The 27,459-nt window shown below is 35.1% G+C and overlaps 1 protein-coding gene across 1 annotated transcript in view; it reads right to left on the bottom strand.

Annotated features, from left to right (window-relative positions):
* Positions 1–25,774, bottom strand: part of LOC149064454 (uncharacterized) — a 69,827-nt gene extending 44,053 nt beyond the window's left edge. The window contains exon 1 of the mRNA XM_089254847.1: positions 25,657–25,774. Within this exon, the coding sequence (XP_089110973.1) occupies positions 25,657–25,718 (62 nt within the window). The 5' untranslated portion in view covers positions 25,719–25,774. The remainder of the gene's footprint in view (positions 1–25,656) is intronic.
* Between the last annotated feature and the right edge of the window lie 1,685 nt (positions 25,775–27,459).

Genomic DNA, 27,459 nt, shown 5'->3' with positions numbered 1-27,459 from the left:
TAGTCACATAAATACAGTATATTCGTTTCACATGTTCTGTCAAACGTATACTTTTTTTTTTTGGTTAACTGAATTTTAATCAATCGTGAGTTGCAATAGCCCTCTATTTTCCACCATTGACGATTTTTCAGAGATTTTAGCAATAGTTGGCAACTTTAACCTCCTCACGATCAGGAACGTAATATTGCGTCCAAACGCCTCAAGCTCTCTCTGTTTTCTTTCATCTCTCCTCATCATCGCGAGGCTTTGTTGTAACCCTAAGAAGTTGTTCTTTTAACCTCCCTTTCATTTCTATACAATTATTAGTGATTTTTTATCCCACACATGGGGTGTATCCTTCTACTATATTCATATAAGAGCAAAAGAGAGCAAGCAGAGTGTGAGGTGAAAAGCGAAATCTACTTCGTATACCTACTCTCATACGGTTTTCCTTTCATTTGTTTTTCTCCCCTCACTTCCTTCTACTTCTTTTTCCATTCAACTTCTCTCCCTTTTTCTAACGAGCGGTTAGGTTAGAACAAGGTTACCGTATTTATTGCCCATTCATGAAATAGAGATCATCCAAATTCCTCTTCAGTACCTTGTAAGCGAAAGGGTTAATTCAGCACCTCCTAGATATTAGAAGGCCTCCTCACGCTGCTTGTGACGTCAACACAAGTAGTCTATCCTCTCTCAAAATATTCAGAGAAAAAAATTCCGCTTTACGTGCCAGTATCATCGTTGTGCGGAAAAGAAACGATCGAGCTCAGAATTGGCAATTTCTATACCCTACATCTAACCACCATGCGGTATTTGTGAGCCCACGAGGAAGATTCTACGCCAAACTAAGAAGATAAGATTCTGTGGTTCAAAAAAGTGACAAACTTGCTAGGTAGTCTTAACGACGTTACAGATGAACTTGGCAACCCGTGCGGAGGCCTTCTATCTCTAGGAGGTGTTGGTTAATTCCCTTTCACAATATTTTTTTTTTTTGGCTATAATTTGTAACTTCACTTGATTTTGGCGAAGATTGATGATAGAGCGTACAGTACTCGATTTCCCATACTTTTCTACCGGGACATCTTCCGCGGTTCAGATGCATCAGATGCAACCCCTTGGCGTTCCGCATTTGACCCGCAGGCCTTAAGTTGTGCCCCCCCCGGTTTCAAGGATACATATACCTTGAAAATCACGTCACATAAGAAATTTATGCTTTTGTTAATTTCAAGTAAACTGGTCATCATTCATATATGTCCAAGTAATCTAAATTGAGAATTTTTTCTTCCAAAGGGGTCTTCAACCTTTCAGACACGGTGAGCCAAACTGAAACTTTCCACAAATCCCACGGGCCACAACTCATGTAATTTCGCGCTATTTTAATAGAAGGCACCAACGGGGCCCCCGAGTTAAACAGGGACAAAGAGCAATTGAAGAATTTTGTTTATTCTGTGATGGTATTTTTTTTATTAAATGTCAATTTTGTGTTTAGTTCTGAAAATATTTTTATCACTGATTCTGAAAAAGTTTTAAATTAATTACTGATTAAGTTAATTAATTCTAGGATCAATTTTAATCTGAAATTACCTGAAATAGTTCTTTGATTATTTATTTTAGGTAATTCTGAAATTATTTTACTTCCCGATATATTGTTTCTTGAAATAATTTTCAATGATTATGCAGTTATTCTTTTATTGATTTAATTAAATTTATATCAAAAATACGAAATTATTTCTCTCATTGATTTTTAAGTTATTTTTTTCACTAATTTTAAAATTAATAGTTCGAAAAATTCTAAAATTATTTCTTTCAAAAATTCTGAAATAATTTTTTTCACACACACAGATTTTTTAAGTTTCATCAATTCTAGAATTATTTTCATTCATTAATTCCGAAATTATTTATTTCATTACTTCCGAAATTATTTATTTCATTACTTCCGAAATTATTTATTTCATTACTTCCGAAATTATTTATTTCATTACTTCCGAAATTATTTATTTCATTACTTCCGAAATTATTTATTTCATTACTTCCGAAATTATTTATTTCATTAAATCTGGAATTCTTTCTTTAGTTCCAAAATTATTTCTTTCATTAAATATAGAATTCTTCAATTCCGAAATTATCTCTTCACTTTGTCACTTTGTTCTAGAACTATTGATTTAATTTGTTATAGAGTGAATTATTTCCTTTTTTTATTATTTAATTCTAATCAATTATTTCCTTTTTTATTATTTAATTATTATCAGTTATTTCCTTTTTTTATTATTTAATTATTATCAGTTATTTCCTTTTTTTATTATTTAATTATTATCAGTTATTTCCTTTTTTTATTATTATTTATTGTTAATTCATTCCTTCATTTGTTCTAGAACTATTGGTTTAAGTTGTTCTAGAGAGAGAATTATTTTCATTTATTCTTGAATTATTTTCATTTATTCTTGAATTATTTCCTTCATTTATTCTTGAATTATTTCCTTCATTTATTCTTGAATTATTTCCTTCATTTATTCTAGAATTATTTCCTTCATTTATTCTAGAATTATTTCTTCCATTAATGGTGAAATTATTTCTTTCATTAATGGTGCAATTATTTCTTTCATTAATTCCGAAATCATTTCTTTCATTAATTTTATAATTGATCGTTTGCAATGCTTTCAACCATTTTCCGAAAATGATCGACGGGGCATGACAAAAAGCTCCGAGGGCCATGATTTGAAGAACCCCGTCCTAAGACATATTAGACACACATTCAAGAAAAGACGCATTTTTCATAGTTATACTTGAATTGACAATCCGTAAATGGATTTTGAGTGATGACGAATCTTTGAATCGCTTTTTTTTTCTCTTGAGACAATCCACGTATCAGATTATGGTACAGTATACATAAGAGAGTAGTATATATCTCTCGACAGATATGTTTGTATAAGTACACCCAAAAGTGTATCGCTTTGTTGATGAAACGTCTTAGAAAGAAACGTTACGAATTCTCCCGGTAGAATCTAAGTTTTTGTTTCGTCTCGCTGAACACTTTTCTTGATTTTTTTCCCCTTCCATAAGGAAAGAAAAACTTTCCTGGAAGTCACTTTTTTTTTCTTTTCCCAGGCCGTAAATGACGTCCATCAATCACTGAACCAATGGCCCCTGAAATCGAAGGAAAGGATGTTAAAATATAAAACTTCATTTCTATCGCTTATTTCTATTCCTTCCTTTTTTTTTTCTTTTATATCTTTTCGTATAGAGAAATGTCTAGAGTTTTAGATAGAATAAGTTTGATATCGGAATGTATCGTGAATTATGTACTATATTTTACGTATATATGGAATAAGATATCGTAATATATCGCATGAGAGACGTAAGGTTCTAGTTTTTCTTGCATATCAATATAAATAAAATTGTTATATAAGACTATGATCTTACAATATATTGATTATCTATAGGCCCGCTATCTTAATATCTATAATTGACCAGATATAGACCTACTATTTTACTATCAACACTTGACTATCTATATATATAAGCCTATTCTCTTACGATATCTTGACCATCTATATATAGGCCTACGACCTTATTATATCTTGACTATCTATACATAGGCCTACGACCTTATTATATCTCTTGACTATCTAGACTTAACTATCGTACTATCTATACTTTTTTGACTATCTTACTATACATACTTGACTCTCTCACTACCTATACTTGACTATCTTACCAATCTATACTTGGCTATCTTACCAATCTATACTTGGCTATCTTACTATACATACTTGACTCTCTTACTATACATACTTGACTCTCTTACTATACATACTTGACTCTCTTACTATACATACTTGACTCTCTTACTACCTATACTTGACTCTCTTACCAATCTATACTTGGCTGACTTGACTATCTACACAATGTGATTTTTTTTGTCTTTTATATTCTTTTCGAGGAGAGAAATGTCTAGAGTTTAAATACAGAGTTTTATTACAGAACAAACACTTGCAATGCTATGATCTTATTTATAGATTCTCAGAATTATTATAGTTAATATAATTGTCGAAGAGGGCTCCTCTGGGTATCTCTCTCTCTCTCTCTCTCTCTCTCACACACACACACTCTCTCTCTCTCTCACACACACACTCTCTCTCTCACACACTCTCTCTCTCACACACTCTCTCTTTCACACACTCTTTTGGAGAGTTTCAGTAATCATCTATTCAAACTCTTAGATTCTTGGGTTTTTGCTTTTAATTTCATATTTTCTTGCATTATATTACCAATTTTTATTCGTTATTTATCAATTTTCAGTATTTTTTATATTCATTTGAAGTTTTGTCAATTTTTATTCGTTCATTTTATTCACTTTTAATATTTTTGTATTCATTTGAAGTAATCTATTTCTATTCGATTATTTTATTCATTCCATCGGATAAATTGCCATTTTTTATTCGTTTATTTAATTCATTTTTAATATTTTATATTCATCTGATGTGTGTGTGTATATCATCTAATTTTTTTTCGTTTATTTCATTCATTTCTAATATTTTCGCATTCATCTGACATTATGTCAGTTTTTAATCGTTTATTTTATTCTATTTCTACTCATTAATTTCATTCACTTTTGTACTATTTTTTACTCGTTTGTATGCAGTGTTTTTTTTTAAATTTCCTTTTTAGTTTTCCTTCTAAGGGCAACTGGAATATTTCTGCAGTTGATAACGAAATTCAACGATTAACCCTCAGGGTGCCTTCATCATCCAAGGGTGATCAACGTAGTAGCATACTCAATCATTCAGGGAAGATTACAGTGTTTAAGACGAAGTTCTTTAAATGAGGTATAGATAGCGTACGCACATATATACAGGGTGTTCTATTAATGGACCGAAAAACTCAGAAGGTTGTTAGTAGGCATCAAGAGGAATAAAAATTGCAATGGAACACGGTGTCGCAAACCACGTTGAGAGGGTGAAAATCGCGAAAAACGCATGCAGGCTCTGAGTCCAGAGGAGACGAAAGGTGGATGTTAGTTCAGATCGCTGACATATCTGATCTGACATAGCTGATCATATCTGACAAAAGCAGCGTCACCAAACGCATGCGCTGGGGCAGGATCACAAGCTGCTGACGACGTAAATTAGCACTATTGCGGTGTTAAGCACGTGTAGCAGTTAGTTGTCTGTTTCAATGAGTATCGTAATGGTTGACTACACGAACGAGGAATACGCGGATATGCATCTTATTTACGGTCGAGCAGATGGCAATGGGCGCTTAGCACAGCGAATGTACCAACAGGAATATCCGATGAGGTGTTGTCCGCACCATACTACCTTTGCCACGATCGATCGACTACTTCGCGAGACGGAGACCTTCCATCCAGCACGGCGTGACGCGGGGAGGCCGCGCAATTTGCGAACTCCTCAAATGGAAGAAACCGTGCTGCAACGGTTTGCCGATTCCCCGTCGACAAGTACGCGAGCGGTTGCAGCTGAACTCAATGTTCTGCACACGGCGGTCTGTAATCGCGTCCGAGGATCGTTTTTACGTCATTGTAGACTGTGCAATGACGTCAGCAGCCGTCATCTCCAATATCTCTTGTAATAATTAATCAAATAAATCTTTTTGTAGTTACTGTATTACTGTACTTTTTATCGTTCCAGCGTGACGTCGAAACCTGCATGCGTTTTTCGCGATTTTCACCCTCTCACCGTGGTTTGCGACACCATGTTCCATTGCAATTTTTGTTCCTCTTGATGTCTACCAACAACCCTTTGAGTTTGTCGATCCATTAACAGAACACCCTGTATATGTAATATATATACATACTAGGAAAAGAGTTAAACTCTAACATACAAAAACTATCGCATGTTAATTTCATAATACACCACGTGCTACTCGTTCTACAGAAAAGAAAAATCATCAAAATACACAGCAACAGAGAGAGAGAGATAAAAATGTTTTTATAGATCAACTCGGGACTTATAAAGTGACACACAGTTGCACAGTATAAATATAGTAGTTCTCGTTGTTAGGCCACCGTGCATGTCCATTCCCGATTTAGAATGGCTGACTATAGATATGATAACCAAATGAAAGGATGAGGAGAAAGAACAAGAAAGAAAAGTGTGAATGACAGTTTATGGCTGCGAAAGTTGCTAATGTCCTAATGTCCCGCAGTGCCCGATAAAGCAAGGATATTTACCTCCATAAAAATAATTCATTTTAGCCATGTTTGTTTTGTGTGTGTGTGTGTGTGTGTGTGTGTGTGTGTGTGTGTGTAAAAGAACAGGAAATGGTGGAAGGCCAAGTGTTGGACACCACGATCATATCTCTTAGTGCTTTTTTTCCACCTCATTACGCACTTCATACAACGTCCCAGATACGAAAAAAAAAGGATTTATTGCATGTTTTTAATATAAAATAACGGTCAGGGGAAGAATGAGGGTCTCATCGAAGACCACCAACAGGAAGAACATGAAAAGACAGGGATGAATGCCTGGGTCGTAACGGTCCATGAAATTTTTTTGGCCTTTTGTACCAAAAAGAAAATGCTTTTCGCTTCTTACTCTTATTTCTTTTCTTTTACTATTCTTTCCCCTTCCCCATACACAAACCGGCTCCGATCGCAGCGCCACACAGCTTTCAATATTTAAAATCAAAGAGATACAACACAGGTTGTTTTTATGAACCCATCGTCGGTGGATTCTCCCAAGTTTGGCGTTTGTCTAGTGCGCGTTGCTTAGCTTGCAATGAAATATTTCGTGACAGCCATACGCTCAGACGGGAAATTTCAGAGAACCACTCAAAGACAACGTATAGCGCACATGTAGACGTGCCTTTAAGCTACAACACATTCAAAAGACTCTCACACGTTTATTTCACACCATGTGCTACTCGTTCTATAAGAAAAAGTCATTAAAATACACGAGTGGAGAGAGCTAATTTAAAAAAAAAAGCATCACGTGACTTATAAAGCACAGCGTAAATGGTTCTTATTGTTACGCCACTGCACATGTCCGTTTCCGACTCGAAATGGCTGGCTATAGATATAATAGCCGAAGTGGAGGTCGAAGAGAAAGAACAAGAAAGAAAAGTGTGAATGACAGTATATTGCTACGAAAGTTGCTAATGTCCCGCCGTGCCTGATAAAGCAAGGACATTTGTCTCCATAAAAATAATTCATGGCAGCCATGTTTGTTTTGTATGTGTGTTAATGACTAAGAGTAGGGGGTCCAACGAAAAGAATAGAAATGGTGGACGAGTAAGGGCGGATACCATGGTCATGTCTCTCAGTGCTGTTTTTCCACCTCATTACTCTCCATATAACGTCCCGGATACGGAAAAAAACGGGATTTATTATACTTTTTTTTCATATAAAATAACGGTCCGGGAGAAGGAAGGTCTCATCGAAGACCATTAAGAGGGAAAACATAAAAAGACTGTAGATAAAATGTCTGGATCGGAACGGTCTTTACCGTTTTTTGTCCTTTTATACCGAAAAAAAAATTTTTTTTACTTCAAAAAGTCCTATAATGAAGTCCCGTTTTTTTCCAAAGATCAAAATCTACCTAATATTGTAGCAGTACAAAGCGCCATCTATCGATTGAAAACGTGTTATTATTTTTTTAGGAGAGGTATTTCCTAGTATCGATCACGTTTTCAGAAATCAGGAACGCCGGAAACAATTCCTAGTTGGGTTTTTTTTTCTATTCTTCCAAAAAATTATCATAATTTTTCTCATGTTATACATGAGAAAATAATCAAAATTCGTTAATAATCAAAAAAAAGAAGTATTAGGAAAAAAACATTTTTTCGTGGATAAAATTAATTCATGATTCGATGAATTCGGTTTGATAAAAAAAATTACATTAATTACACTAATTGCTTGTTAAATTACGTTACAAAAGCAATTTTTCTGTATAAATAAGTTAATTAGTTTTCAATTAGTAGCTTTTAAGCGGGGAAATAAACAATTTCATGTTATTATTAGCATCTATTATGAGCTAATTTTTGTCTTTCAAAATGAAGATTATCCGAACTTACAGAGCAATGGATTGAAATTTTTTTTGAATAATTATTAATGAATAAATCTATTCCGTTCAAATGATTTGAAGTGGTAATATGAAATAGCACAGTATTAGTTATTCTTTCCATTATGGAACTTTTGTTTTGAGTAATTCCTGGCAATTCGTTTTTCATTAATTCCGAGATTATTCCTTTCAATAATTCCGAAAATATTTTTTTTCATTAATTATGTGGAAAGGATTTTTCCCATAAATTCTGGAATTATTCATATTTTTATGAATATTTTATTCACTGCAACTGCTAAACATTTTTGGAATATTCTCTCATCAAACGAATAATTCCTTTTTATAATTCTGAAAAAACTTTTTTCATTGATTCTATATGGAAATTATTCACTCAATGGTTCTGAAATTATTGCTTTCGGTATAGTTCTGGAAATACATTTTCATTGTGTCTGGCATCTTCGTTCAATAATTCTGGAGAAATATGTTTTGCTCTAATTCTGAAATTATCTCTTTCAACAATTTTCGGAATAATTTTTCTATCAATTTTGGAAATAATTTTTACTTAATGCTTGAAACATGATTTTATCAATTTTTAAATTATTTCCTTCAATAATTCTGGATATTCTCGTTTTTCCTATATTCTGAAACTAATTCTTCCAACGATTCTGGTAATTTTTCATTAATTCTAAAATAATTTATGTCAATAATTAACTAATCATTTCTTTCTTAATATGATGCTTTCTCCATCAATTCTGAAATTAGTTCTTTCAATAATTCTGATGATAGTTTTTCAAATTATTCTGATGATAGTTTTTCAATAATTCTGATGATAGTTTTTCAAATTATTCTGAAATCATGGTTATTGATGAAAAAACCATGATTTCAGAATAATTTGAAAGTAAGTAATAATCTTGCAGTAATTCTGAAAATCATTTTTTCATTAATTCTGAAAAAAAAGCATCCATTGTGGAAATAATTTTTATATTAATTCTTAAAACACACGTTTGTATTCAATTCTTAAATTATTTTGTCCAATAATTCTGGAAATATCCGTTTTTCCTTTATTCTAGAAACTACTTTTTTAATTTAGAAATGTATCTAGAAATTTAATTTTTTATTCTTCGGGCCTATTTATAGGAATTATTTCTTCTAATCATTCTGCAAAAAAAAATTCTCTTCTGAAATAATTTTTCTCAATAATTCTGGAAATACCCTTTTCTATCAATTCTGAAATTAATTTTTCTAATAAGTCTAGAAATATATTTTTCGGTAATTCTAAAAATACTTCTTCCGTCAGTTCTGAAATTATTTCTCTTTCATTAAAATTCTGAAAAAACTTTTCCTCATTGATTCTGGAAAATGTAATTTTTATTTGCACTAAAACTATTTCTCTCAATGATTCTAAAATTATTTCTTTCAGTAATTCTGGAAAGGTTTTTTTCCAGTAATTCTAAAAACACGTTTTTCCATAATTCTGAAAAATTATTTCTTTCAATAACTCCGAAATTTTCTTTCAATAATTCTGGAGAAATACGTTTTTCAATAATTCTAAAAATAATTCTTGCATTAATTCTAAAAACACTTTTTTTTTTAATCTATTCTAAAGCAATTCTCTTTCTTCTCAGTAATTTTGAAAACACTTTTTTTCCCCTATTCTGGAACTATGTTTTTGTGTTTATTTTAAAAATATTTTTTTGCCATTTTTTTTTTTTTGAAAATATTTCTTTCAATAATTCTGAAAATGCCTTTTTTCATTTGTTATTATTTTTTTGTCAGGAGAAGGATTTTCTAGTATCGATCACGTTTTGAGAAATCCGGGACGCCGGAAACAATTCCCAGTTGAGTTTTTCGAATTCTTCCAAAAAAATTATTATCATAATAATTTTCCCATTATATTTTATAAAAATGGAATTATCTCGTTAATAATCAAAAAAATTATTCGGAAAAACGTATTTTCGTGGAAAATTAATTCATGGTTCGATGAATAAGTATTAGGTTCAAAAGAGAGAAGAAAAATTGCACTAATTACTAATTACTGGTTAAACTGCGTTAGAAAAACAATTTTTCGGTGAAAATAAGTTAATTAGCTTTCAATTAGCCGCTTTTAATCGGGAAAACAAACAATTTCATGTTATTATTAGCTTTTTATTAAACTGATTTTTATCTATCAAAATATACTTCAAATTTTAAGAAATACAAGTGATTGAAATTGTCTTACCTTAAAAAATTGAAATTTCTTTAATAATAATTAATAAATTAAAATAAATTTCGTCGAGATGATTTGAAGTGATAATATACAACAGTATTATTTATTCTTTCAATTATAATGGAAATAATTTTTAAATAATGCTGGAAATTCGTTTTCCATCAATTCTGAAATTATTCCGTTCAATATTTCTGGAATTTTTTTTTCATTGTGAGTCTGACATTATTTCTTTCAATTATTAGGGAAACACTTTTTCCATTAGTTCTAAAAAATATGTTTCTCATTAATTCTGGAAATAATTTTTATATTAATTCTGGAAATAATTTTTATATTAATTCTGGAAATAATTTTTATATTAATTCTGGAAATAATTTTTATATTAATTCTGGAAATAATTTTTATATTAATTCTGGAAATGATTCATTCATATATTCATTCTGGAAATGGTTCATTCATATATTCATTCTGGAAATGATTCATTCATATATTCATTCTGGAAATAATTCATTCATTATTAATTCTGGAAATGGTTCATTCATATATTAATTCTGGAAATGATTAATTCATATATTAATTCTGGAAATGGTTCATTCATATATTAATTCTGGAAATGATTCATTCATATATTAATTCTGGAAATGATTCATTCATATATTAATTCTGGAAATGATTCATTCATATATTAATTCTGCAAATGATTCATTCATATATTCATTCTGGAAATGGTTCATTCATATATTCATTCTGGAAATGGTTCATTCATATATTCATTCTGGAAATGATTCATTCATATATTCATTCTGGAAATGGTTCATTCATATATTCATTCTGGAAATGATTCATTCATATATTCATTCTGGAAAAGATTCATTCATATATTAATTCTTTAAATGATTCATTCATATATTAATTCTGGAAATAATTCATTCATTATTAATTCTGGAAATGGTTCATTCATATATTAATTCTGGAAATGATTAATTCATATATTAATTCTTTAAATGATTCATTCATATATCAATTCTGGAAATGATTCATTCATATATTAATTCTGGAAATGATTCATTCATATATTAATTCTAGAAAAGATTCATTCATATATTAATTCTGGAAATAATTCATTCATTATTAATTCTGGAAATGGTTCATTCATATATTAATTCTGGAAATGATTCATTCATATATCAATTCTGGAAATGATTCATTCATATATTAATTCTGGAAATGATTCATTCATATATTAATTCTGGAAATGATTCATTCATATATGCATTCTGGAAATGATTCATTCATATATTAATTCTGGAAATGATTCATTCATATATTCATTCTGGAAATGATTCATTCATATATTAATTCTGGAAATGATTCATTCATATATCAATTCTGGAAATGATTCATTCATATATTAATTCTGGAAATGATTCATTCATATACTAATTCTGGAAATGATTCATTCATATATTCATTCTGGAAATGGTCCATTCATATATTCATTCTGGAAATGATTCATTCATATATTAATTCTGGAAATGATTCATTCATATATTAATTCTGGAAATGATTCATTCATATATATTCTGGAAATAATTTTCATATTAATTCTGGAAATAATTTTCATATTAATTCTGGAAATAATTTTCATATTAATTCTGGAAATAGCATTTACAATAAATCTAAAAAAGCGTTTTTCATCAATTCTAAAGTTGTTTTTTCCAGTAATTCTGAAAACTTTTATTTCATTCATCCGGGAAAAATATTTTTCATTTTTTCTGAAATTATTTCTTTCAGTAATTCTGGAAACAAATTTTCCACTTATTTTAAAATACTTTTAACATCAATTGCGAAACTTTATTGATTTGGAAATTACGTATCTTCATCAATTACGTAATCATTTCAATTCTTTCAATTATCTCTATAATTCTAAAATTATTTATCTTTTGAATTCTGAAATTATTTCTAAAATTAACTATGAGAAATTATTTCTTTCATCAAAGTTGGATTTTTCGGTTAATTATGAGTATTTTATCATCCATAAAATTATTTTCTCCACTATTAGTTAATTCCAGTACTTGAAATTATATCTCTTTCATTAATTCAGAAATTATTTCTTTCATTAAAGCGTTTTTCAGCATTTCCGTAATTATTCATGCCTTCAGGTCATGTGTTGGAGATCCCCCCCCCCCCCAGGTTCAAAAGAAGAGATGTAGAAGATTTAATGGCCAAACACTATTTGTAGTATCAGCGGAGGGCTAATATACTAATTAATTAGCTGCGCATATAAGACTCGTGCAAAACAAGAAAAGTTGGACAAAGGGAATTAGATCGGATCCAATTACCCGGTAGGAATTAGTAAAAGACCCTGAAGGCTTTCCTCCCTTCAGGGGCCAATGAATGAATCAAACAACTGCCATGCTCAGCACTATCGCCATGTTGTAAAACTCCAACGTTGAATGGAAAACAAATACCAAGGATCTTGGCTAATGATTGCTTTTAACGCAGAACAGACAGATTACACACCTCGAGACCTAATACGAAAACAAATACGCCTCCTCATGCTTCTTCTTTTCATGCTTGTTATCGAGTTAATCCACAAATACAAATCAATTCCCCCTTACTTTTTGTACGCTTTTATTTGCATTTATATGTACGACCTGAGTGATGTGTAAAGAATTATTCCAATAAACTACATACGGAATTTATTTAGTTAGATAGAAACTTTTATATCAGTTTAATTGCCTTGGTTACGCGTAAACGAAATTTTCTGATACTAGTTTCTGATATTATTTGTTTTGTAAATGCTTTCGAAAGAGACTTTGATCAGGTTTTCAAAGATTAATGTGAATTTGAATATCTTCCAAGAGTTTTTTCTACTTCAATGGCTCTTACAATGAGGGGGGATTCCTGCAAGTCTTGTTGTTATTTGCAGGTTTTGCTATTATTATTATTATCGGGCGATATTTGCAAGTCCTGTTATTGTGTTCGTCAGAAAATATGCATGTTAGCAAGTCCTGTTTATTGCCTTCATCAGAACATGTTTACAAGTCCTGTTATTGTGTTCATCAGAAGATGCATGTTAACAAGTCCTGCTGTTGTCTTCATGATAAGATGCATGTTATCAAGTCTTACTTATTGTCTTCAGCAGAAGATGTTTGCAAGTCTTGTTATTATCCCTCTGTACAGTTCGGGTTCAAACCTCACCGCCGGCAGAGTCGGTGGTCGGTTGAAGTTTGTTTTCTGTGATTGCCAACTTCAAGGCACGATTGCGAGCCGATCTCCCCATTAAAAAGTCTCGCCGCAGAGAGCGAACAAACACACAATCAGACCTTCAAAATATCCACGCAAGAGCAAATCCACGCCAAGCAAAAATAAACCAAGCAGGTTTTCTGCTCCCGGATGATTCGGAAGAGACAGATGGCGGCACTATTTGAACACACAATATGCATTCATAAGAAACAAACTCCCCGTTAGGTTCACAACACGTGGATGCACATTCTAACTTGTACCAATTCGTTAGAAGTTCCTCAAAGGAATATGGACAAGGTTCATGTGTGGTTTAGTAGTAGCGGTATTGTTATTATTGAGAGAAGTTTGCAAGTCTTGTTATTTTCTTCATGAAGCGATGTTTGCTAGTCCTTTTATTGTCTTCATCAGATGATTTGTATCTTAGCAAGTCTTATTTATTGTCCGCATCAGAATATGGTTGCAAGTCTTGTTGTAATTATTGGGAGATGTTTGTAAGTACGGTTATCATCATTTGGAACAAATCGCAACTGTGAATGCGAACTTTTCATGTTAAGTAAGCCCCTGTTCTAAAGATGTTATGTTATCATTAGGAGACGGTATGCAAGCTACTTGTATCATCGGCAGATGATGTTTACAACTGGATTATATCCTCACGCGGATATGTTATTGTTGCTCTCTTATTCAGGCGATGTTTGCATGTCTTGTTATCAGCGGGATTTCTTTACAAATCATGTTGTTATCATCGGGATTTGTTTACAAGTCATGATTTGTATCATCGGGATAGTCTCTCTGCACAGAGCAGGCAGACCTGCAACACGATATTGATATAACATGAACATTCAATCATTTAACATCTTTACTTCAAAATATGGATGACAGATGGCAGCATCAGCAAAAACACAAAACAAGCTCAATTCTGACAACTAATACGTTAGGGCGACCTGTTAGAAATTTCCGTAGAGGGGCATGTGTGGTTAAGTAGTAATAGTATCAGCGGGATTTACTGTACATAATAAATCGCGATGTCATCATTTTAGAGATATGTCATTTATTTTTACCTGGTGCCATATATATATATATATATATATATATATATATATATATATATATATATATATATATATATATATATATCAGGGTTTGTTTACAAATCATGCTATCAATGATGATTGTTTACAAGTCATCAGGAGTTGTTTGCAGTGTATTTAAATGACTGGAAAATTTAAATCATAGCCTGATTTGTTGGTTTTCAACGGTTATTACTATTGTTAACTTGAAAATTCACATACAGCGTGATTCAGAAAAGGTGGGCGGAAAACTTAAGGAGGTGATAGTACACGCCAATATAGTCGTTTGTCATCAAAGAATGCATGGTCTAACATGAAACGCAATCGCGCTAGCGCATTTCGAAACGCCCGCTCCGCAAACGTTAAAACGGCATCCCTGTTGAAATTTATCGGGAGAAAAAGAACATTTCATGCATGCAAATGTTATCTGAGGAAGAAGAAGAAATCGTATGCAAATCTGCGTCGCAGTGAATAAAAGGCGCGGACGCCAGCCCTGTGAAGTTATCCCAGCGTGCAACCGCGTTCGAACAGTTGTAACGTATGGGATAATGGCACACTTTAGTAATACGGAGTGGGCAACCGCCTGCCTCTGTGGTACTTCCGTTTGCAGCTCCGTAAATAAAATGCATGTCTATTTGTTTTTTTTTTAGTATTACTAAAGTGCGCCATTATATCCCGTATGTTATAACTGTTCGAACGGTTTCACGCTGGAATAGCTTCACTAGGCTGGCGTCCGTGCCTTTTATTCACTGTGACGCAGATTTACATACGGATTTTTCTTCTTTACCAGGTAACAAACATTTGCATGCATGTGATGTTCTTTTTCTCCCGATAAATTTCGACAGGAATGACGTTTTAACGTTTGCGGAGAGGCCGTTTCGAAACGCGCTATTGCGTTTCATGTTAGAATCTTTTCGGAATCACCCTGTATAATTAAGGTTTATTATTTTGAAAAGTCCTCGATTTGCTAGGGAGAGATTTTCAGCCTCTTAACAAGGGTAATGGCTGAAACTGAAAATTATCAATGGAACCAGGACTGTGTACGATGTGAAAGAAAATTTCCGATATTGACCTGATCAGTAGCAAGCGTCTGTACCTTCCAGCCAATGGAAACGATCTATTCTAAAACATACATTTCCTCTTACCCACTAGCCAAATGTGGCCCTCGGAGTAATCTAATGTGGCCCGCAACCTCAAACCTAATTTTGCAAAAATTAACGGAACGGCACATTTACAAATCTCTTAGGTGACCAGCGGTGCATTTCCAGTTCACTCAAGTGACCTGCGACACGCTGTTCCAGATCATTTAAATGACCTGCAGTGCATTCCCAGATCACACTTAAGTGATCCCGCAAACTGTTTCTAGACCACTTAAAGAACCCACGACACATTTCCAGATCACATACCAGTAGAGAGACCCGCGGCCTAGTCCCAGATAACTTAAGCACCTTCAGTACATTTACAGATCAGTTAAGTGACTCGCATCCCACTCCAGATCACTTAAGTGACCCGCAGCTCTTTCCCAGATCATGTAAAAGATCTGCGGCACATTTACAAATCACTTAAGTAACCCGTGGTACAATTCCAGATAACTCAAGTGACCCGCGGCACATGTTCAGATCCAATAAGTGATCGGTGGCACATTTAAAGATCACTTAAGTGACCTGCGGCGCTGCATCAGATGACTTAAATGGTCCGCGACATCTTTTTAAGCCAATGAAGTGGCCCACGCTCTACTAAAGGTTGAACACCCTTGATATAAAACAACGCAAAACAACTCATCCAGCACCTCCTAGAGATAGAAGGCCTCCGCACGCGCTGATCGTGACGTCAGCAAGTAATTCATTTTCCCTCAGAGTATTCAGGGAAAAACATTCCCTGCTCGTGCCAGTATCATCGTTGTGAGGAAAAGAAATGATCGGGTTCAGAATTGGCGATTTCTATGCCTCACATCCAATCACATGCGGTATTGTGAACCAACCAGGAAGATTCTATGCCAAAATAAGAAGAAATGAAATGCATGCTGTGGTTCAAAATGTGGCAAACTTGCTAGGTAGTCTTAATGACGTCACAGATGAACTTGGCAACCCGTGCGGAAACCTCTTCTATCCCCGTATCACAAATCCAGTCAAACCTTACAATCCCAGTCTTTCAGACGTAAACATCACCAACACCACCTATATCACCTACAGGAATTGGAGAAAACATGGAAAAATTTATTACCTTATTCCTAAAAACTCTATTTGTTTTTTAACCAAAATTTCATGAAATTATATATATATTTTTTTTGCTGCAGTAAAAATGTGAATGTGAAAGAATTCTCTCTCACGTATTATTATCTTGTATACTTAAGCTTTTACATGTTGCGTGAATAGCGATGAAAACCCATTAATATAGGCTATTAAGGAAAACATTTTCGATAATATCGTACTTGGAAATATCGATATCTATACGTTATATTCAACGTTATACTTATTAAGAAAAGGAAAAATTTTTAATGGTCGTAAGCATGAGAATTTTTTCTCATTAACATCGGAATTCATTTTACATGTATTTTTGGACTCGAACGCTTGCCTACACTAATCCGATATTTGTACGATTAGAAAGAGCAATCATTTTCACTAGAGAATATTATCAAAGTACTAAATATAAAAAAATGTTCTCATCCAAACATTTGATGACATTTCAGTATTACATAGAAATTATGAATAACTTCTTTTTTTTTTTTGCTGTGAGGAAAACATTGGAATATTGGATACAAAAATTTCGGTCAGATGAGTTCAATAAAAACCCAATTTGTAAGGAAATAGTGTATGGAATCATCCTGAATAGCTTTCATAAATTTTAAGCATTTAAAAAAATGTGGAGAGATGTATATAATACAGGGGTTCTAGGCATCTAATAACAAAAAAAGATATGTTTAGCTCTCAAAAGCTAAAATATTCGATTAATTCAAGGGAAGGATCTTGTTTGAGTAGATCTCTACTTGTAAATAATGGACTAAAACCAAATGAAATGCAAAATCAGAAGCCACAACATGTAATTTACCGAACAAGGTGGTTGTAAAAAGAAAAGAAATATATATAAAGCAAAATGAATATAAAAAGGTAATTAAATATTGTAATATTTAATCCCCTTAATATAATCTATGAAAAAAAAATATGGTTACCATAGCCCAAATACAACAACCCAATCGCAATACAGGGTGTCCCGGAACTCCACATACGAACTTGAAGGGGAAAATAGAGAACATCGTTAGGAATCGTAATCACTAGAGCCCGGATGTTTAGGCACTAAAAATGCCTTAAATAGGCAGCCAAAAAGGCACTAAAAATGCCTAAAATAGGAACTAATAAAAGGCATTTATAATTTTTCAAAGGAAGAAAAAATAATTAAAAACAAAAGGTATTAAGGGTCCGAAAACACTAGCTGTAAAATTGGTTGCACTTATATATAAGCCGTCTATTGTTTTAATTTTAGTTTATAATAACTGTATTATCCAAGAGGAATTGATTTTAAGCCAAAATAAAATGTTAGTAGACCCTCAGAATTAGGCCAATTTCAGGGCCACCATTACCAGACGCGGAGCCCTTAGAGAAAATTATCTGTGGAGTTCATGTTCCCTTCAGTTACTAATAATTCATGTTCATTTGTTGTATTATTTGGAATAATCATTATCATTTCTATAGTTGAAGCATGGCTATCTCTTGTTAAATATTGCCACGTATGCGAGACTCCTTCAAGCACGTGGTCCTGTGTGGCCGTATCTGTCACACACCCTCGGGGCGACTCTGGCCAATTTAATCGAATACTAAATATGTATATTTAATAAAATAGTAAATAGTCATGGTTGTTTGCAGTGCATTTATGGTGCAAAAAATAGAATCAAAACAACATGGGTTCCAGAGCCCTGTGCTCTCCTACCCTGCATTGTTTGAGCCATGACGTCATTCATGACCCCCTTGGAACATTCATCGGTCCGCTATACACATACAACGCAGTCTAATGCCTGAGCGAGACATTATGTGAAGCATGTGGAGGAACCAACATTTTTTTATTTTCCTCTGCTTTTGTAACACGGGCTGCGTTTCTTTGAAACAAAATCATTCACGTCTAACACCATCCGGTTAAAACAAAGTTAATGGATGACAACACCAATCTCTCAGATCACTTATTCGAGATCAAATGGGGGCTCCGGGGAAGGGGGCTTTCTGATGATAATTAATACCGAGAGTTGGAAAATTTTTTAAAACGAGCAATTCTTTTGGAGGGGTGAATGCTCATAATATCCAAGTTTTATAGATTATGGCCTCGGAAATTCACTAATAAATTTAAAACTATGTTAAACTAGGCACACACACACATATTTGTGATACGAAAATTTCAAAAAAGGCATTTTTACTAAAAAAAAGTTTGAAAATAGAGAAAAAAAGGAATTTATGGAATTTTGCCTGAACTTCCGGGCTCTAATGATTACATAGGAAAGGATAGTCGGAAATGGATAGGTGGCGCTATAGGGACATTTGAAAGTAGATGGATTGGGTGTGGTGGTCCCGTCACATGCCCCGAGAGATCACCTGATTTATCTTCTCTTGATTTTTTTTTTCTTTTGCTGGAAAAATAAAAGGCTACTGTTTGAAAGGGGGTATATGTAATTAAATAATTTAAAACCCCTATTAAATTATTTAATTTCGGTGAGGGGGGTGTGTGTTCAAATTCGCCAGTAGAGTCAGACATGGGCTTAGTGGTACGAATCGCTATTGTTGCTGCTACGATCCGCGAAATGCCTGGTATCTTCCAAAATGTTCCGCAATCCATGCGGCATAGGGGTGCATCAATACCAATGGGCCTCCTGTGATGCTTGTAACTTTTTTTTTTTTTGTATAATAGAGCGCTTTACGCTGTTTTCTGTATATTGTGTCCTTACTGTGTCTTTATGTGTCTCTATCACTTGAGGGTGGCATTTCCGATCATGCTTTCGACTGTTTTATGATTCCTAACGATGTTCTCTACCCACCTCCCCCTATCACCTCAAGGTTTGTACGTGGAGTTCTGGGATACCCTGTATATCGAGGGGAAAAACTAAAGAGCTAAAATAGACTGCCCTCATAAAACTATGGTTGTCATTCATTTAAGTATGGATAGCTTCTCGATTACTCCTATACCTAGCTTATCCTATTTTCTCTTGAAGGCGTCTATCGTGGGGAAGTTCACGATAACCGAAGGAAAGCTATTCCGTGCATTTAAAACCCCTATTAGAAGAAAGTTGATTAAGAGATCTGGAACAGAGCCGTATGTCACTTAAATGTACTGAAATGCGCCGCGGTTCACTTAAATGAGCTGTAACTGTGCCACGAGCCATTAATAATCTGTAACTGTGCCACGAGCCATTAATGTACTGAAATGCGCCGCGGTTCACTTAAATGAGCTGTAACTGTGCCACGAGTCATTAATGATCTGTAACTGTGCCACGGGCCATTAATGATCTGCAAATGTGCCACGGTTTCTTAAATGCTCTAGAAGTGTGCTGCGGTGATACGTAAATATGCAGGAGGTCACTGAAGTGATCTGGGAATGTGCTGCAGGACACTAAAGTGCTCTGGAACTGCGCCACAGGTCACTCAAGTGATCTGTAAATGTGCTGCGGGTCACTTGAGTGATCCGAAATTGTACCGCGGACCACTTAGGTGATGTAGAACTACACCGCATGTCAGTTAAGTAATCTGAAAATGTGTCGAAAGGGGAAGGTCTCTTGAGTGATCTGAAAATGTGTCGAGGGATCGCTTGAGTGAACTGTAAACGTGCTGCAGGTCACTTAAGTGATCTGGGAATATCTGGGAATACGTCACGGGGGTGATGAAGTGATGCGGATCACTTTTGTGAGCTTGAAATGTGCCGCTTTGTTCAATGTCACACAATTAGGTTCGAAACCGTAGATCACACCAGATGACTCCAGAGGCTACATTCGGCCCGTGGGTCATGGGTTGAGCATGTATGCACATATACAGGGTGTTCTGTTAATGGATCGACAAACTCAGGGTTGTTAGTAGGCATCAAGAGGAACAAAAATTGCAAAGGAACATGGTGTCGCAAACCACGTTGGGAGGATGAAAATCGCGAAAAACGCATGCAGGTTCCGACGTCACGCTGGAGCGATAAAAAGTACAATAAAAACTACAAAAAAAATTTATTTGATTGATATAAATGCACAAGAATTGTTGGAAGTGGCGGCCGCTGACGTCATTTCACAGTCTACAACGAAGTAAAAGCGATTCTCGGACACTCTCGAAGATACCAGGTATGCTTTTGATACCTGCCGCACCGACGACAATCCGCTCTATGCGATCCTCCGGTGTGTCCACAGGCGTCGCATAAACGAGGGATTTAAGGTAACCCCATAGGAAAAAGTCACACGGATTGAGATTCGGCGAACGTGGAGGACAAGCAATGGGTCCCGCCCGTCCAATCCACCTCCTTGGGTATGTAACATCATGCGCTATCACTGCATGCGTTTTTCGCGATTTTCACCCCTCTCAACGTGGTTTGCGACACCATGTTCCATCGCAATTTTTGGTTCCTATTGATGCCTACCAACAACCCTCTGAGTTTGTCAGTCCATTAACAGAACACCCTGTATGCTTTTATAGATCTAAGAACACCCTCAAGGTCTCACGCGAAGAGCTAAATCCTCATTCCCGAACATGTGAATTTCCATTCATAAATTTCCAAACTATACGGCCATTTTCATTTTCAGTCGATGGTTTTCGAGCAGAAACATCACACATTGAAATAAATATAAGATAAATGTAATTATTCCGATGACCCAGGAAAAAGAAAGTTAACCGAGTTAATCCGTGTTTTTGGATGGCGAAAATTCAATTTAAATCAGAAAATGATACAAAACTTGAAACGAGAAAATTTGTTTTTTGTTGTTGTTTTTTTTCGTGTCTCTCTCTTGATCCAGAATTTTGGAATATTGGAAGATGAAAAATTGTAGCGTACGTATGAATGTGTGTGTGAGTGTCAATTGAAAATATTTGCTTCATTTTAGGAATTTAATCCCGAACATTTTCTGACACAAATTTCAGATAGAAGAATTGGATTGGAATATTTTTGACAGTTTATTTGACATTTCTCGAGACATTTTTCAATTTTAGGGACAGAATTGACGGTTCTTTGTGACGTATTTCGCGGCCAATAATTCTCCAAAAAGTTTTTTTTGTTAAAGAAAATGTTATGATAAGTAAATTTTTCAAGTTATTCAGTACTTTAAATATCTATAAGTATTTGTTAATTTATTTGATAGCAACATAAAAACGTGTTAACCAACCAAAAACATTCCATTCATCAATCAAATGATTGATCACATTTCACTATTTATATTTATCATTCTATGCCTGGTTAAAATTTTGATTAAATGTTTGATTTTGAATTTCCACATTTCGGTCAAAATGTCTAATTCGGAATTCAATTTTACATCTAATTTTGATTTTAATTTTATGTCCAATTCTCTGATTTTGATAAAATGTCTAATTCTGATTTTGATTAAATGTCTAATTCTGATTTTGATTAAATGTCTAATTCTGATTTTATGATTTTCACTAAATGTCTAATTCTGATTTTATGATTTTCACTAAATGTCTAATTCTGATTTTATGATTTTCACTAAATATCTAATTCTGATTTTATGATTTTCACTAAATGTCTAATTCCGATTTTCTGACTTTGATTAAATGTCTAATTTTGATTTAGATTAAATGCCTAATTCTGATTCAGATTAAATGCCTAATTCTGATTTAGATTAAATGCCTAATTCTGATTTAGAGATTAATTGTTTAATTCAGATTTTGAGTCAATGTCTAATTCGGATTTTAATTCTGGAGAGAAATTTTCATCCACAAAATTAATTATGAAAATTCTGGATCAATGCAAGCCATAAATTCAGAATCAATGAAAATTTTGAATCGATGAGTGAAATTCTCAAACATGTATAGAGCATGTTTTTTTCTCCCCATGTAAAAATTTCCTGCTTTTTTTACCACATCATATAAACCTTGATTTATAGGATATAAGATGTGTGATTACGTTTAGTCAGAGGAAACTAGTAAATAACACCCTACCGTAAGAAATAAAACAATTCGAACACAAATAAGAAAACAGCAGAAGAAAAAAGGTAGTAAATAAAGGCGCAGTTTCATTGAAGGCAAACTCTGGACACGATGGCTATCTCCTTTTCTTTTCTTTTTTTTCTCCTGCAGTTCCTGATCCCTTTTCCATCTCATTCATCTCCGTTTTCTTTTCTATATATCTCTCTACCATAGTCCATTTCTATTCTTCTGCAGACCTTTACCAAATGCATTTGTTGTTAGTCTTTTCTTCTTTTTTTCTGTGCCTTATTTTTACTCGGTATGAAGCAAAACATGGAGAAAAGTGGTTCTCCAGGTAATGGTGTAATCGAGAAAAGCGATTCGGATGCCGAAAGCAAAGAAATATTTGATTTTGGGGGAATTTTTAGTCTTTCTTTTTTTTTTTATCATTTCTTATGGATTCTGTTTTCTTTTGGTGGGCAAAAATATCCCCCCCCCCTTTTTTTTTCAATAAGAAATACTTTATTTCTCTTTGGCCAAGCTGATGACATTCCTTATTTCGAGTTTTCATTTTTTCTGTCTCGCTAACATCTTTCTAACGGAGCTTCTGGGAAATTTTCTAAGAAGGAAATTGAAATTGGGTTGCTTGCTTTTGTGTTGTAGTCTCGTGATTTAGGAAAAAGATGTATATGGGTTGCTTATATTATACATGCCTAACCCATGGCCCGCAGGACAAATGTGGCCCTCGGAGTCATTAGATGTCGCCAGCGACCTCAAACCTGATTTTGTAAAAATGAATTGAGTGGCATTTTCGAATAACTTGAACGACCTGCGGCACGTTAAAGGTCACTTAAACATTAGATCATTAGTGATGTGACCCGTATTACGGTTTAACATCACTAAAGTGACCAGCGGCGCTGTTTCACATCACTTACGTGCCTTTAGCACGTTCCCAGATCACTCAAGTGGTTTGTAGTGCATTCAAAGATCACTTAAGTGGCCCGTGGCACATTCCCAGATAACTTAAGAGACCCGCGATGCTGTTTCAGATTAGTTAACCGTAAGATCAGTAGTGATTTGGCTTGTATTGCAGTTTCACATCACTAAGTGACCCGCCGTGCAGTTTCACATCGAGAAAATCGATTAGGATGCCGAAAGCAAAGAAATATTTGACTTTGGGGAAATTTTTAGTCTTTTTTTTTAGCCCGTTGTACATTCCCAGATCACTAAAGAGACCCGCGATGCTGTTTCAAATCAGTTAACCGTTAGATCCATAGCCAAAAAAGTGGCCCGTGGTGCATTCCCAGATAACTTAAGTAACCCGTGACAGTTTCAGATAAGTTAGCCATTAGATCAGTCAGTAATGTGACCCGCATTGCAGTCTCATATCTCTGAAGTGGCCCGCAGCACATTCCCAGACAACTTAACTGACCCATGACGTGTTTACAGATCACGCTTGAATATACCGCGGCACATTCAGATCACTCAAGTGGCCCGCGGCACACATACTGATCACTTAAGTGACGTGCAGCGCTGTTCCAGATCACTTAAGTGACGTGCAGCGCTATTCCAGACCACTCAAATGGCCCGCGACACGTTTTCAAACCAATGAAGTGGCCCGCACTCTCTTAAAGATTGATCGTACATTTTCGATCGCTTTGAAAAACCACTGGAATATTTTTCTTCTAACGGTTCAATATTTTGACGTTAATATGTCTAAAAATCATAATGCCTTGAAGCCCGACTGAATAACGATTACGAAAAGTTCGTGCAGGGGCCTACGCACACTCAGCCAGGTTTTTCTAATTACAAAGGTGCTGTGCCTTCTCGAGAGTTCGGATCATTTCATTGGTTTAGAGACGCGTTGCAAGCGGTTTCAATGTTGGTTTGGAAACGTGCCGCAAGCGACTTCATTTGTTTTGAAATCTACAGTGGGCCACTTTTAACTGATCTGAAAATGTATTGGCAGCTGCTCCAGAGTGACCTCAAAATGTGTCGCGGTTCGATTAAGGCCGGTATTCACCGACATGATTTAAACTAGTCACAATTTTTTGATAAGAGATCCACACGGATTGGTTACATTCAGGTTTTTAACCAATCAATGTTGATCTCTTATCCAAAAATTGTGACTACAGTTTAAACCATATCGGTGAATACGGCCCTACGTGATCTAGAAATGTACCGTAGGTCACTGAAAAATCAAGAAATGTGACGCGGGTAGCATAATTAATCTGAATATGTGCCACGTGTCACTTAACTTATCTGGAAATTTGCTGCGTGTCACTCAACTGATATGGAAATGTTCCGCGTGTCACTTAACTGATCTGAAAATGCGCCGCAGGCCACTTGCGTGATTCGGAAGTGTGCCGTGCGTCGCTTAAGTGATCTAAAAATACGCTGTGGGTTACTGAAAAATCTGGAAATGTGCGGTGAACAGCTTAATTTATCTGGAAATGTGCCGCGGGTCACTTAACTGATGTAGAATTATGCTGCGTGATTCGGAAGAGCGTCATGCGTCATTTAAGGGATCCAGAAAAGCGCCGAAAATGTCTTAAAAATCTGGAAATGTGCCGCGTGTCACTGAAAAATCTGTAAATGTGCCCTGAACAGCTTAATGCAGATGGAAATTTGCCGTGGTTCATTTTCGGGAATCGGAAGTGTGCCGTGTTAAGTTATCTAGAAATGCTTCGGGAGTCACTGAAAAATCTGTAAATGTGTCGCAGGCCACTAGAGTGTTTCAATGTTCTTCCGTCGGCCATTCCAGCTGTTTGGTAATTAGTCGCGGGTCACAATCGATCAAAATGTTTCATTATATTCAATTTGTTATAAATTTTTACTCAGCAGTATATGGGGATAACTACTATTGAGCCAAACAATTACTCTTATGAACAATAATTTAGTTTATTTTCAAAAATCAGGTTTGAGGTCGCGGACCGTATCAAATGACTCCGAGAACCACATTCGGCCCGCTGGTCAATGGATTGAGCATGTTTTATCTAATATCTATCTCCTGATGATACCAACCACTGGTGTGGGAAAAACTCAATACTTACGTTCGGTACTCAATTTCCTTAGCTTGGGAGGAATCACATTCATTGGAAATTCTCTTCAGCATTTTCAAAAGTCAACATAATCGCGGTACATACGGTACTCGTACAGAGCAACCTTGTATACCCACAAAAAGATACACCGTTCTACAATCTATAGATTTTTGCAAGTTTTTGTTTTAGCGATTTCTTTTATAGAAAGGCGAAAAAAAAAACAATCGATAAAACCGAGAAATGTAGGAAACACCATTCGAGTTACGAGATAAGACGACGCCATAGTGTTTATCTCTCAGTTCGATCACATTAGAAGTCAATTCATCACTGCCCTTGTGCGATAAGCACTTCGAAGAAACTTAAAGAACAGCTTTTCCCACAGAGCCTGGCGATGTTGAATGCTTCTAGCCTTTAATCATGTTTAATATGATCATTGTAACAAAAACTTTGTAGAAAGGTCTACACACAAGTGGCCTAGAGCCTCTAAATTGCATTATCTACGTCAAGAGGGCTCAACATTTTGGAGAGTGTGTGAGCCACTTCATTGTTTTGAAAATATGTCGCGGGCGACTTAATTAAAGGATCTGCAGCAGTGTCGCCGTATACCGAGGGCAACTCCAGTGGCGTATTTACAGAGAAGGGGGCTTAATGGGCTATTGCCCAGGCCGACAAGACGATTTGAGAGAATGTGTGGCCAAGGAAATTAGTAGAATAGGAGAAGGGATGCAAAAAATTTGTATAATCCTAAATAAATCCGCCTCTGAGAGACTAGGCCAGGAAGTAACCTAGAAAGTTTGCAAGCATGTGAGTGAGTAAAACAGTGATTTAGAGTGTGGGCAAGCATCTGAATGACCAAAAGAGTGACCTAAGGAGCACGGGACTAGGTCAGTGAGTGACTTAAAGCGTGTGCAAACATGTGAATTACCAAAAGATTGGCCTACAGAGTGTGGGACGAGGTCAGTGAGTGACCTACAGAGCGAGGGACTAGGTCGATGGCCAGGTGAATGACCAAAAGCGTGATCTAGAGTGCGTGCGAGCATATTAATGGCCAAAAGAATGACCTAGAACATGTGTAAGCGTATAAATGATTAAAAGAGTGACCTATAAATCAAGGAACCGTGTCAGTGAGAGACCAAAAGAGTGACCTAGAGTGTGTTCAAGCATGTGAATTGCCAAAACCGTGTTCAAGCATGTGAGTTGCCAAAACCTTTTTCAAGCATGTGAGTGACCAAAAAAGTATACAATCACGCAGATGCATGAAAGTGTGATTCAAAGAGTGTGGGTATGGGAGTGACTTAGAGACACAGGTGAACTTGCAGGAGTGGGGAGGGAGCTAAGCGTATTATAGAGCACAGTGTGGCGAATTCGAGGGAACAGTAATCAAGAAAATTAAACTGGAGTGGGAGAAGAGCAGTAAAATCCATGTACCTACGTTTGGCAAAACCATAATTGCGCCTCTGAGCAACTCATGTGCTCTAAAATTGTGTTGCAGATAACTTAAGTGTTCTGGAACTGTGTCGTAAGTTACTCAAGTGATTGGGAAAGGTGCCACGGACAGCTTGAGTGATCTGGAAATGCAGGGGTGGCGCGAGAAAAAATCTCTACTCATATTGGACGTATTATTGGCACCTCTTGACCACGTTTTTTTGATCGGCAAAGTTTTTTTTCGCCGTTTAAACTCGGATTTTTCAAATATCAATGCTCCGCGCGCCCACACGGGTCACATAGGCCAAGAACCACCCCTGTGTAAATGTGCCGCAGGTCACTCAAGTGCTCTGGAACAGTGGCGAGGGTGAGTGATTTACAGATCACTCA

This window comes from Pholcus phalangioides, unplaced genomic scaffold, assembly GCF_987345545.1.
Source record: "Pholcus phalangioides strain wild (caught in Gottingen) unplaced genomic scaffold, Ppha-v1.0 ptg000042l_1, whole genome shotgun sequence".
In the NCBI taxonomy this organism is placed as follows: Eukaryota; Metazoa; Arthropoda; class Arachnida; order Araneae; family Pholcidae; genus Pholcus; species Pholcus phalangioides.
The sequence above is the reverse complement of the archived record's forward strand: the minus strand, read 5'-3'. Positions and strand labels throughout refer to the sequence as shown.